This window comes from Leuciscus leuciscus (genome assembly GCF_965113295.1).
Source record: "Leuciscus leuciscus genome assembly, chromosome: 14".
Classification (NCBI taxonomy): domain Eukaryota; kingdom Metazoa; phylum Chordata; class Actinopteri; order Cypriniformes; family Leuciscidae; genus Leuciscus; species Leuciscus leuciscus.
In genome coordinates this window covers 8,124,097-8,138,145 of record NC_138738.1, presented here as the reverse complement: position 1 = coordinate 8,138,145, position 14,049 = coordinate 8,124,097, and the positions used below count along the sequence as shown (strand labels likewise).

At 40.7% G+C, this 14,049-nt stretch overlaps 1 protein-coding gene across 1 annotated transcript; it reads right to left on the bottom strand.

Annotated features, from left to right (window-relative positions):
• Positions 1 to 10,880: 10,880 nt before the first annotated feature.
• LOC309514057 (uncharacterized protein) lies at positions 10,881 to 13,606 on the bottom strand. The gene is made up of 2 exons (XM_082190184.1): positions 12,596 to 13,606; positions 10,881 to 11,729 (listed from the first exon to the last, which is right to left on the bottom strand). The coding sequence occupies exons 1-2, from the start codon at positions 13,490 to 13,492 to the stop codon at positions 11,691 to 11,693; spliced, it is 936 nt and encodes a 311-aa protein (XP_082046310.1). The 5' UTR covers positions 13,493 to 13,606; the 3' UTR covers positions 10,881 to 11,690.
• Between the last annotated feature and the right edge of the window lie 443 nt (positions 13,607 to 14,049).

Here is a 14,049-nt window from a genome sequence, read left to right as displayed (position 1 = left end):
GATGCTTTTGTCCAAAGCGACTTACAAATTAGGACTAAATTAAGCGAGTCAATGTGAAGAGGCAAAAAACAAGACAAGAAGTGCTCAAAATACGAAGTTCAGGCATTGTTCAGAGTAGCATAAGCCCGATAAGCGAGGATTTAGGTGAAGCTCCACCCATTACATCCAGAAAGGTGGAGCTGGACGTCATTTGGATCTTCAGTGATCACCACGTGGAAAAATCACCAGCTCTAATGAACAGACTGGCAGACAGCCTGTCTTCAAAAAAAAAAAAAAAATTGCTAGGTTTTTGCTTACTCTCCCAAGAAAAGAGCCCACCCAAGCTTCAAGAACTACTATACATTCAAGACTTTATTCTTGAATAGAAATTATATAAAAAAAAAAAATTATTGTACCTTAATTATTGTAGTGCTAAGAAAACATATATCTTGGAAGAGGAAAAAGTGTCACAATAGACATTAATTCTTTACAAGGAAGCCTGCACCCATGGGAAGCTTTATTGGAGCTGAGCAAGTCAGCTGGATACTGGTCCATAGACCTCTGTATCTAATATCTCTTCAAAGATTTTTTAAATGTCCTTGCTCCGCAGTCACCAGCTCATGCTAATCTAATTCTACAAGCTCAATGTCTTCACTGAAGTTTGTGATATGCTGACATGGCATGCTGGTAATGATTTATGAACATGCCTTAATTGGAACCTTTGCTTACTCTGGATGTGCCAGAAATTCTGCTGGCATAAGCACATTTTAATCACCAAAACATGTATAAGTTGTCTGGGACATTTGATTGAATTGTTAAAGCTGCATATACTGTACATGTAATTATACACTGTATATTAAAAAGGACTTGTGATATACAGTATAAAAAATTGTATCACTGTGGTTTAGAAAAGGTTTTTACTTGACATGAAAACCATTGAGTTTTGCCATGACTATGTGGTGCATTCGTTAACTCTAGCATAAAATGAATATTTATGGCTGATCTTATATATACTTTGTATTTTGAAACACCTGACCTTTGGGCTTATGAAAGATGTAAGACATAAGAGAGGTCTTTGCATGAACCGGATACTGAGGCAGGACACGTTTATGTTTTGTCTTAAACACATGACATGATTGATGGCAAAGGTTCTGTTCACTTTTTAGTCACTTAAATTCATCAGATTTATGATATCATTATAAAATCGTAATTTAGTCTATATTTCTCACAACTGCAATACATGTCTAACTTTTAACTTTAACTTTTCTAACTAAAACCCCATTCGTGTTTAGTACCATGGTCGAAACGTTGTGGGCATCTTCTCCAGTTCTGATAATGATTGATGGCATTCAAAGTTATTTGCCAGTAAAATTGGTTTCCAAGATTACATCATCATTCTTAATTACACAGAGTCATTCATGTGAGGTGGCAACAGTTAATTGAAAACTAATTCCCTTAAGTGGACAAGACTGATTGCTGCCTAAAGTGTAGGTCAGCAGAACTTCTAAAACCCTCTCTAAGTACAGTTGCCTTTGCCTTATAAATCACTTTTCAAACCACATACCTGAAATATAAGAGTGAAACTGGGTTCTGCAAAAGCTTTTGGGCGAATCTAGATTCTGTGTAGTGATGTTTTGTTGCATAACAACCCTTAAACCACAAAAGCAAAGTTTGTCAAGACTAACATGTTGGTATGAGAAAGCTTAAAAAGATTTTAAAGTGTTGAATTACAGATGTTAGGGACGTCACTAAGTGGTTGCTAAAGTGTTCTAAAGGCCCGAATACGCTTCAAGTGGAATTTTTGTGAAACAATTTCAAAAGCCTCAGCCTTCTTTGACATTGAAATCTTCTCTGGTTCATTTCTTCTGTTTAGTCCGTCAATGTCAGACGCGAGTAAAAACATTGACACACTGGAGAGTTGCTTTATAGTTGAAACTGAAGTTGTAATTCTAATAAAAAAAGTCATGCTGACACTTTCTCTTTCATGATTAATACAGCAATTTATTGTATAAAGTGCTATAAAAATGAACATGACTTAACTTGACAGGATTGCCGAATTGCAGAGCTTGTGCAAACATATCCACATTGCTATGATCAGATGATTTCTTAACTGCTGTTTTCTCACCCCTGTTTTATTTTGTTGTGTTTATTTTGTTATTAAAGGGATAGTTCACCCCAAAAAAATGATGTTATTAATTACTCATGTCGTTCTAAACCTTTAAGACTTTTGTTCATCTTCGGAACACAATTGAAGATTTTTTTGATGAAATCTGAGAGCTTTCTGTCCCTCCATTGACAGCTACGCAACTAACACACTGACGCTTCAAAAAGTTCACAAAGAGATCATAAAACTAATCCATATGAATTGACCGGTTTAGTTAAACATTTTCTGAAGAGACACGATCGCTTTTTATGATGAACAGAAATTTAAGCTTTTATTCACATACAAACATTCAACTCACACATCATTTGTGGTAAACGAAAGCTTAAGCAAGTTTGCCTGACGTAGTGCGAGAACCAGTGAGGTTCATTCTCGAGTGTTACACAGCACGTTTGAGCTTCAGCACGAACCAATGAGGATCATTCTCGTGTTACGCAGCACGTTTGAGCTTCAGCAAGAACCAATGAGGATCATTCTCGTGTTACGCAACACGTTTGAGCTTCAGCACGAACCAATGAGGATCATTCTCGTGTTACACAGCACGGTTGAGCTTCAGCAAGAACCAATGAGGATCACTCTCGTGTTACACAGCACGTTTGAGCTTCAGCACGAACCAATGAGGATCATTCTCGTGTTACGCAGCACGTTTGAGCTTCAGCAAGAACCAATGAGGATCATTCTCGTGTTACGCAACACGTTTGAGCTTCAGCACGAACCAATGAGGATCATTCTCGTGTTACACAGCACGTTTGAGCTTCAGCACGAACCAATGAGGATCATTCTCGTGTTACGCAGCACGTTTAAGCTTCAGCAAGAACCAATGAGGATCATTCTCGTGTTACACAGCACGTTTGAGCTTCAGCACGAACCAATGAGGATCATTCTCGTGTTACGCAGCACGTTTGAGCTTCAGCACGAACCAATGAGGATCATTCTCGTGTTACACAGCACGTTTGAGCTTCAGCACGAACCAATGAGGATCATTCTCGTGTTACGCAGCACGTTTGAGCTTCAGCAAGAACCAATGAGGATCATTCTCGTGTTACGCAGCACGTTTGAGCTTCAGCAAGAACCAATGAGGATCATTCTCGTGTTACGCAACACGTTTGAGCTTCAGCAAGAACCAATGAGGATCATTCTCGTGTTACGCAGCACGTTTGAGCTTCAGCAAGAACCAATGAGGATCATTCTCGTGTTACGCAACACGTTTGAGCTTCAGCAAGAACCAATGAGGATCATTCTCGTGTTATGCAACACGTTTGAGCTTCAGCACGAACCAATGAGGATCATTCTCGTGTTATGCAACACGTTTGAGCTTCAGAGGTTCGTTCTCGCAAATCAAGCAGGTTCCATTGAGCTTTTGTTTATGTTAATGATTAATGATTAATGTTCATCATATAAAGCAATCGTGTCTCTTCAGAAAATTTGGACTAAACCGTCCAAACCAATCTATATGGATTAGTTTTACAATCTCTTCATGAACTTTTTGAAGCGTCAAAGTGTCAGTTGCGTAGCTGTCAACGGAGGGACAGAAAGCTTTCAGATTTCATCAAAAAGTTTGGAACGACATGAGAGTAATTAATGACAGAATTTTCATTTTTGGGTGAACCATCCCTTTAAGAGAAAAATGTGCTGCATATATTTACATATTCAGCTAATAGTATACAGATGTCCAGTATACCACTGCTTGCTAAGCGAAGAACAAATAAGAATTTCACAGTGAGTATATCGAGGCCATCAAGTGGTTTCTTGGAGTTGCCAAGTGGAGTTGCTGGGAGGTTGGCACACTGATAGGGTGTGGAGGGGTCGAGGGATGTGGGTTTGGGCGCTGATAATGGACTGCAGTCATGAACAGAGGTGATCTATAGTACTGCCTGTTTGAATTTATGAGCATTATGTATGAAACCGTCATACTTGAAATTTCAAATTCCGCAAGACATATGCACAGAGCTATAATCCTGCACTAAGAGATGGAACCAATTTTCAAGGATATGAATAACAGAAATGTTCATCAATAGAGAGGCAGTAAGACATAATTGGAGTCTTGTTTTCACAGCTAAGCTTGTGAACGACCAAAGCTGAGCTTGAGGACATAAGACATGGCCAGGAAGGGTAATAAATGAGACCATCTTACAAATGTACAGGTACATTTTTATGCTTTATCGACAATTTGACTCGGAGGCATCCCTTACACGAGGCGGAATTAATTGCATGGATTATATTGAGACCAAAGTTAATTGAGGACGTATGAATGTGACATATCTTTTTTTTTATCCAGAGGAAACAAAACCCTCTATCTGCAAACAAGTCATGAATTGTTTGATTAAAAAAACAACTGCATGGATTCAGGGCAAAAGCAGCGCTGCTCGCTCTCCCAGAGTACATAATAATAATAAAATAAGATAAATAGAAAGAAATGCATGAGTATCTAAGTGTGTAATTAGACAATCTTAAAATAACAAAGAGACAGTCCATCATCTTTGTCTTCAGCCTCTCCTCCGTTCTGCATCGGCAAGACAGCTTACGTGGGAGTATTTGTTCTGTTGTCCATTCAGAATTTCACAGTGAGCACTTGGTGATGAGATGTTTGCTCTGCCTTAAGTCAGTGTGGCAATTATGAGGTTGTCACACAGAAAAATTGAAGGCGGTGTGAGAAGAAACTTTCGTAGATATGGAGCCGCAGTGAAAAAGCCTGAGAAGATTGTTTTCCAGCTCTTCTGTCACATTTATGTCAACTAAGTGGAAATGTCATTGCGATATGGTTATTATGCCTTTTTTTAAGCTGTGCATTTTTCTTCAGATTGGATGCTAATATATGATGACTGATTTCAGACCATATGTCTCAGCTGTGTATGATCTGTAAAATGAAGGCAGAATATTATGACATAATGTCTAGATCTGTTAATTCTTGAATTGTAATTGGGATTGTCTAAGGAAAGGTTGTGCTTCCCAGTGGCCGTATTAACACACAGAGTATAAATTACTTTAACAATCTTCACAAATAACTACCATTTTAAAATGGGTTGAAGAACGATTTGTTTGATGTAAAAATAACTGTTGGGGGTGAGGAGCTCATTAAAACAGGTGTGCTGATAATTTACAGTTATGCCTTTTCCGTTATCCAGCACATTAAGCAAAGTAATGCACAAGCACCTTTAACCAACTTGGGTTTATTCCCAAAAATACTAAAAGCACAAAGGTAATATAAGAAGTGAAATAATTGGTGTGCAAACATTGGTCAATTTTACCCATTATAAATCATGTTAGGGTTATGACAAATCCACTGTTGTGTGGTCTTTTCTCAAAAAGAACTGAATTAGAACAGTTCAGTTAATTCTCCTTATTATAGCAGCAAATGACACAACGCCTCTTACTCCTACATATACATATACATACATATATATATATATATATATATATATATAAGGGGTGGAACGGTACACAGAAGTCACGGTTCGGTTCAGACATCACGGTTCGGTACGAGTTCGGTACAATGGAGGGAAAAGCAATACAAAAATGCAGAAGGCTTGTGCATGTCTCAGGCTGTGCCACCAAAGGAAAATAAATTACTTAAGCCTTGTATTTTTTAAACAAGTTTTATTAATAAAGTAAAGGCATAGAACCAGTTTATTTGTAGTGCACTGACAATAGTTTTATATAATTAGTTTATTCATTAAATTAATAAAAAGACAAAAAGACCTTGAGATATGTTTGGTAATTGTACAAGAATGAATTGAAAATTAATTTGCTACATTTCAGATTAATATATTTGTTTTCCTTCATTTTAATTGACAGTAACTTAAACACTTTGCAGTTTGAATGATGTCCTGTATAAACAAAATTACGGAGTATGTTTTTATGTTTCCACTGTTCGTTCGTATATATATATATATTATTTTTATTTTATTATTATTATTTTACATTTTACCATTACTTTTGTAAAGTAATGATGCTTGTGGTTTATCTTTCAAGCCACAGAAAAACAACACATCTTCCACCTTGAAGAATATCCTGGTTGTGTAATGCAAGTAAAAGGGGACTGGGGCTGTCAAGCTCCAAAAATGACAAAGAATGAAAAATACTAAATAAAAACACCATAAAATAGTCCATACACCTTGTGTGCAAAATTCCACATCTTCTAAAGCCATACAATAGCTTTGTATGATACTTCTATAGTTCCTTTGTTGTCACTTGTGAGCTTGACAGCCCTAGTCCCAATTCGCTTACATTATAATGAAAGGAGCAGCCAGGGTGTTTAAATATTTTTTTCACAGTGACAAGATAGCCAATGATGGAGAAAGTCTATCAAAAATGATGTGCTTTTTAGGTTATCTTTTAAGACCATATATTAGAAAAGGCTATGAAATTATGTGCTTATAGATTAAGTTCTCTAATCAAAGATCACATATAAATCATACAAAATGGGGTATACACTGTATGAAGCTGCATACTAATCGTGAAAGCACATGCATTTGAACACATTCACTGGAGTCCTGCAAAGAAAACCAGAAAATATTGTTATCATAGTAAAACTATTTCAACTGAGTAATCTAAAAAGAAAGGACAAGTTGACAAAAATGCTGCAAGTACAGTATTTTTGTATTTATAAAAAAAAAAATATATATATATATATATATATAAATATACCTATCAATAAAATGCATTTATCTTGCTTTTCCATTTAAGGCTGAAAACAATAAGTTTTCAAAAAAAGCAAAAAAAAATCTGAAAAACATCATTAATGTATGACTCGGGGTTTAACATGCATGTATTTTTGCTCGTGTACAGCTGGGGAAAAAAATCTGGCAAAAAGAAAAAAGAAAAGAAGCACTCTCATTACCAGAATGACCATGAGCTGTGTGAGCTTTGTGTTAAAGCCGATCAAATGCTTTGGTGAAGAAATCCAAAGGCAGTATATGGGTCATCAGCAAAGTAATTAGAGTGTGAAACAGTCCCTGAAAACAAATAAGGACTCTTGATCCTGTTCTCGCAGAGCTGCATTCCCAAACCAAGGTCTTTCATAACTGTGTTCTCATGAAAGGAACGTCAAGTTATTGTTGATTGAAAACCAGCAATAACATCTTTTTTATAAACTAGAATTTAATGACTTGCTTTCATATATATCAGGTTGCAAAAAAACAAGATATTGAAAACTTAGTTGTAGTCAATTAAATTGTCCCAAAATTGTAACATGGACAAAAGTACAGTTGTTCACAGAAAAATGAAAATTCTGTCATGATTTACTCACCCTGATGTTGTTTCAAACTTACTTTCTTTTGTGAAACACAAAAGGGTTTTCCCACACAATTACAATGATTGAGGACTAAGGCTTTTAAGCTTCAAAAAGGGAGCACTGTAAAAGTAAAAGTGGTCCATTTCACACAATAACTTCATACATTTCATACATTTCATTCAATGTGAGAAACAGACCGAACTTTGTGAAAAAATACCTGAAATGCCACATACTTAAATTGGTGAATCTTCTGGAATTTGTAATTTAAAAGAACTGTCCGAACAAACCAATTTAATAGAACTAATAAGACTTTCCAAAGTTACATTTGAGAGAAAGAGAGAGAGAGGACCGTTTAGGACAAAGCGATTCGCTAGAATGAATGTAACAATAAAACATTGATAGACCCTTTTCACATTTCATTCAGGACCACTTTTGTCAAATGTATATTTATTATAATGATAATGCATACAGTTAGTGTTGGCGGTATTATTCTGTTCTGGGCAATCTCCACGCGCCTGTCCATACAGCCATGCTTGGACAGAACGGGGAGAGCAGCAAATCAGATCCCACTTGGGGTAACAGACCAGATCCAGTTATCATGCATACATAATTGCAATTCACAAATTTAACATGAGTTGTTGTAAACAAGCCAAAATACATGAAGGGAGGATGATTACATTGAAATTTACTTTATGCTGAAGACAATCACGAAACAGATTTCCAATTAGATTACAGATTTCCAGCTAGGTGGATTTGGGGATGGAGGGGGGAGTTAGATGTAGAGTGCAGTCAAGCAATAGAAGAGAGGCTGAATTAATGGGGATTTAAAAGAACCGCTGTGATAAGTGTTGAAACTGGATTGGTAAACGTCAGAAACAGCTGACTATAGGCTGATGCAAGCTTGACTGACATGGCTCAGAGTGGGATTCAAACCGGGGTCTCCAAAGTGGGCGCGCTAGCAAGGATGCTAAAGACCGCAGCCGCTACGTCAGTTGCTAGTGCACCTATTGAGATGAGGGGAGTTAGGTTTACATACACAGCTCTTAATGGCCTAGGTCCGTTACACTCACCCCCCCTAAACCTTACTCACATCCGGGTCACGGCACCAAATGTCACCGGTCCTACTCAACCTGCTCCCAGTGGGATTTAAACTGAAGTCTCCGGCCAGGGAGTCGGGTGCGCTAACAAGGCACCCAGCAATAAAGACCACAGCAATTAGCGTCAGTCGCTAGCGCGCCTCTTGAAGCCTGGGAAGTGAGGTTTACACGCACAGCTCTTACTGGCCTACGTCCGTTACACTTGATTTTCAGGGTTATAAGAAGCAAAAGTCGTCATATTTGGGTAAACTTCTATAGTGGTGAACAGGAGACGACAGCAAATATAATTTGTGAATTCCCATTTGCTCCAATAGCAAACGAAAAAATCACTACACTGCTAATAGTTGGAAAAAGTTGTTTGTTACTGAAAAAGCTATATTGTTCTGAAAGTGTTACTGTGATGCTACTTATTTATGCGATTGGAGTGTCACTATCAGTGTTGATAAGCAAAGTTAACCTAGTGGTACTTTGCCAGTTTGATTTGAAAGTTTTGATTGTATGCATACATCAATCTGGTTGGTACTTTTATAGTGCTTTTAAAGCTTGAAAGCTTCAATTTCTGTTTATTGTTTGTATACAAAAGACCTGCAACGTTTTCAGAATTCCTCTTTTAGTGTTCTGCGGAAAGTCATATGGTTTTGGAAAGAGTACACAATAACAGAATTATCATTTTGAGATGAACTACTCTTTTAACTCTATTGATTTACGAATTTAAAGTGACTAAATGTACACCGTACACAGCATACAGTGCTCATCTTTCCTGGATACAGCTCTGATCCAAAGATCTGATCCAGATTTTGCAATAATCCTCAGAAAGAGGTGGTCAGATGCGGCAGAAGCTACTCTCAAACCACTCTAGCTTACAGTCATCTGAATATTATTCTCAAATAAAGCAATTCCATATACACTGAGCAGCAGTTACGTCTTTGTTCAAGTACTTTAGTTCTTTCAAAACGCTTTATACCCAGCCGAATGTACTGTTAATTGTTCGTTAATCTTGTTCAGTCTGCTTCCATATTCCAGTCTCAGTTATTTTCTGAAATTAATCATAATCTTATGCAAGTCTGGCAAAGAGTGTTAGGCCTTGAATTTAAGAGCATTATCTCCTTAGGTGCATACAAATTGCGAGGAAATATTTAAATGTTTTACAAGACAAAACATTGCCATTATAAATCATAGGTTAAGTGAGATCCACATACCGCTCAAAATAAAGCAAATGAGTGACATAATGAGACCATCAATAATAGGCTATATCTGGCAGCAGTAAACACACTGACCTATTTATCACATATTGAAAAGTGATAAGGCAGAGATGGAAATAACAGACCATGAACATCTCATGAGAACCTGGAACCCCATGAGATTGAATTTGCAGTTCAAAATGTCACTTTATAAAAACGATCACACCTCAGCAGCAAGGCTGCAATAAGCCATTGGCAACAAGACTACATTTACAGAAATATAGGCTATATATATATATATGATTGTTTCTTCGCTTCTTGGTTGTTTATTTTAAGGTAATGCTAAACTGATATTTATGCATTTTTTAAAAATATAATTTCTAATGTTTATTCTGATGTTTGACTCCTGTTATGTTTTGACTCCCTCTATTAGCTACTCCTACCTTTTTAAATACACCAGTTTATACAGGATGAGATCGGTTCAGATAAGAGTAAGAGAAAAAGTTATCTTACCGTCTTCCATCTGACTTTAGGATTGAACTTTTTTTTAAGGTGTACAAGACAATGCAAGTAAAAAATATCAGGTCTGTATTAGCATAGATAAAAAAACGTACTCGGTTACTAACGTAACCTCGGTTCTCTCTAGAAGAGGGAACGAGTACTGCGTAAGATATCTGAATTGTGAGATATAAATTCAGAATTGTGTGAAATAGTCGCAATTGCTTCTTATAAAGTCAGAATTGCAAGATATAGCCTAAAGTCAGAACTGCGTGAAATAAAGTCGCAATTGCTTATAAAGTCAGCAAGATATAGAGTCAGAATTGTGATATAAAGTCGCAATTGTATGTTATAAAGTCAGAATGGCAAGATATAAAGTCAGAACTGCGTGAAATAAAGTTGCAGTTGCTTATAAAGTCAGAATTGCAAGATATAGAGTCAGAATTGTGTGATATAAAGTCGCGTTATAAAGTCAGAATTGCGAAATATAAAGTAAGAATTGTGTGATAAAGTCGCAATTGCTTCTTATAAAGTCTAAGTGAATTATTATTTAACCTTTACATTATTTGTTGAACCATGGTATTAATACAAACTACACAATAGCTGAACTGTTGCTTCATTTATCCAATTTAGAAAAAGTGCTAATTTGGAATTCCACCATGGAAAAAGTGGGCCGGTCTTGGGCCTGAAACTCCCGGGCTGAAAAGTGGCCCCACTCCGGCCCTGCCAGCAATACTGAGCATCCTTCTTCCCTGATCCGCTCTATCACCTGAGGCAGGAGAGAGACGGGGGGAAAAGCATAGAGCGGGCGGCGGGGCCACACATGGGCCAGCGCGTCCCTGCTCTTGGAGAAAAATTCCGGACAGTGAGCGTTTTCTTGAGACGCGAACAGGTCTACTTCCGCTCTGCCGAATTTCTTCCACAGCAGTTGGACTGTCTGTGGGTGTAGAGACCATTCGCCTGCCGGAACATTGTTCCTGGACAGTCTGTCTGGTCCTATATTCAGGAGCCCTGGCACGTGCGCTGCTCTGAGCGAGCGCAGGTTGCACTGAGCCCATACCAGGAGGCGTTCTGCCAGCCTGTACAGGTTCCTGGACCTGAGGCCGCCCTGGCGATTTATGTAGGACACCACAGACATGTTGTCCGAACGGACCAGGACGTGGCGTCCTTTTATTTGGGGACAAAAACGCGTCAGCGCGTTGTCTACTGCCAGCATTTCGAGGCAGTTTATGTGCAGGAGCTTCTCCCGTTCTGACCACTGGCCGAAGAACGGTCTGCCCTCGAGCAGCGCTCCCATCCCGAGGTGGACGCGTCCGTGGACACCACTTTCACCCTCGAGGAAGTCCCCAGGCTTACACCTGATTGGTACCAGTCGTTCGCTCTCCAAGGTTTCAGAGCTGTGACGCACTTCTGATTGATCCTGAGGCGAAGCAAACCGGATGCCCACGCTCTGCGTGGGACTCGCGCTTTCAGCCAAAACTGCAGCGGGCGCATGCGGAGCAGGCCCAGCTGGAGCACTGATGATGCTGAGGCCATGAGACCTAGCATCTTCTGAAATTGATCGCTGTGGAACGAGTTCGCTGTGCGTTGAATGTCTACCGCGCGCTGTGGTGATAGTCGCGCTATCATGGACAGCGAGTCCAATTCTGTGCCCAGGAAAGATATCTTCTGACTGGGTGACAGAGAGCTCTTCGCCCAATTGACACTGAGACCCAAATTCTCGAGGTGATCGAGTAAAACGGTCGTGTGTTCTATGAGCACTGAGCGAGATTGCGCTAGAATCAGCCAATCGTCCAAATAGTTCAGTACTCGCATGCCTCTCATTCTGAGGGGTGCGAGTGCCGCATCCATGCACTTCGTAAATGTACGGGGTGCCAGGGATAAACCGAACGGCAGGACTGTGTACTGATATGCCTGGCCCTCGAAGGCGAATCTCAAATATCGCCTGTGACGTGACGCTATCTGTATTTGAAAATACGCGTCTTTCAGATCTATTGACACAAACCAATCTCCTTGGCGAATCTGCACAAGGATTTGTCTGGTCGTGAGCATCCTGAACTGTAGCTTCACAAGCACTCTGTTCAGTTGCCTTAGATCTAGTATGGGTCTGAGACCACCGTCTTTTTTCGGTACCAGGAAGTATCTGCTGTATAGCCCTCCTTCGCTCTGAACTTGAGAGAGAGGCTCTATGGCCCCTTTGCTCAATAGTTTCGCCACTTCGGCTCGAAGTAAATGTGCTACTTCTGTTTTTACCGTGGTCTCGACGCGCGCCGCATAGCGGCGAGGGCGTCGGCGAAACTGTAGCGAATAGCCTCTTTTTATAATGTTCAGCACCCACTTCGAAACCCCGGGCAGCTTTGCCCATGCGTCTGCATGGATAGCTAGGGGTTGAATACGAAGCGCGCTCCGGGAGGAAGTGCTTCATAGCCTGTGACGCTTTCTGTACCTCTGCGAATCTCTCCGCAAAATCCTTGACGGAGGATCCAAAGAGGCCTGTGGCGGAAATCGGGGCGTCGAGGAACGCGGTGCGCTCGGACTCGGCCATTTCCGAGAGCGTCAGCCAAAGATGTCTCTCGGTCACAGTGAGAGAGGCCATATTCCGTCCACTGGCCTGCGCTGCAGACTTAGTAGCACGGAGAGCGAGGTCCGTGGCACTTCTTAAGTCCGGCACGCAGATCGCGTCAGGTCCTTCCTCATCCAGCTTACGGAGGAGATCGGCCTGGAAGATCTGAAGAGTAGCCATGGTGTGCAGCGCTGACGCAGCTTGCCCGGCGGCGGAGAAAGCGTGGCGGAGCAGGCTTGACGTCGTGCGGCAAGCTTTAGAGGGTAGGGCCAACTTAGCGCGCCGTCCAGCGGAGGGCGGACATAAGTGGGCCGCTATCGCCTCTTCGACCGGCGGCAGCGAAAGGTATCCTTTGTTCTTGGCATCGTCAACTGCAGAGAATGCCAAAGAAACAGCAGGACGCACTCTAGCTGAATAGGGGGCGTTCCAGGACTTAGCGACTTCTTCGTGTAACTCAGGAAGAAAAGGCGCTGGTCTGGACGCAGGCGAAGCGCGCTCCCCAGGCAGGAAAAAATCCATCCAGCCGGTTGTGAGCGGGCTGCTCGGGCGAAGACCACTCGAGGCCGAGGCTCGCCGCGGCCTGTGCGAGTACTCGCATGAGCTCCGTCTCGATGGACGCTCTCTTGCCTGACGATGTGCGGGCAGGGGGCGCGGGATCCTCAGAGCCCGCCCAATCCTCACTGCCTGACGCCAGGATAGAGCAGGAATCATCCTCTCCCAGCAGGGCTTCCTCATCAGCGATGTCGACGGAAGCGGCGGCAGACGGCGGCCACTGTCCATCAGGAAGAGAGGCTGACGAAGCCGGGGAAGCAAGCGGGCGAACCGGCGAGCTTTGGCGGCTGGGGGAAGGTTCCGGGACCCGCTGGGCACGGCGCTTTTTACGGCGCGACACCGCGGCGGGCGGGGGAGCAGTCTCTGCGAAGAAGACGCAGCGGCGACACACACACACAAACAGAGTACAGTGTGTAACCCAGTACATTAATTTGGGTCACTAGTAATTATAATTAGTATTAGTTTATTCATATCGCTATGAAACTAATAGTAAGAGAAGAATAAGAATTAAATTGTATTTAATTTATAATAAATAATTAAAAGAATAGAAAAATGTTTCTGAATTAATTTGATTGGTGAGGTGAAAGGTTAGCTCCGCCCTCAGTTGAGAAAAAAAAAAGTTTTTCCAGAGAAAAAGATCGGTATCAAGCTGAGACGCGACCGGAGATAAGAGATTGTGAACGACACGAGTGATATTAAATCAATTGAGTGAGTTAAGAAAGAATAAACTGTGATAATTTAGCAATAAGTTATTAACCAGCACAGTAGATTCATGAGTTATTGGT

Coding starts and splice junctions, on each gene's coding strand:
- LOC309514057 (XM_082190184.1), bottom strand. CDS start 13,492: ATGGACAGTGGCCGCCGTCTGCCGCCGCTTCCGTCGACATCGCTGATG. Junction 11,730..12,595: donor TTGCGGAGAGATTCGCAGAG/GTACAGAAAGCG, acceptor TTCAACGCACAG/CGAACTCGTTCCACAGCGAT.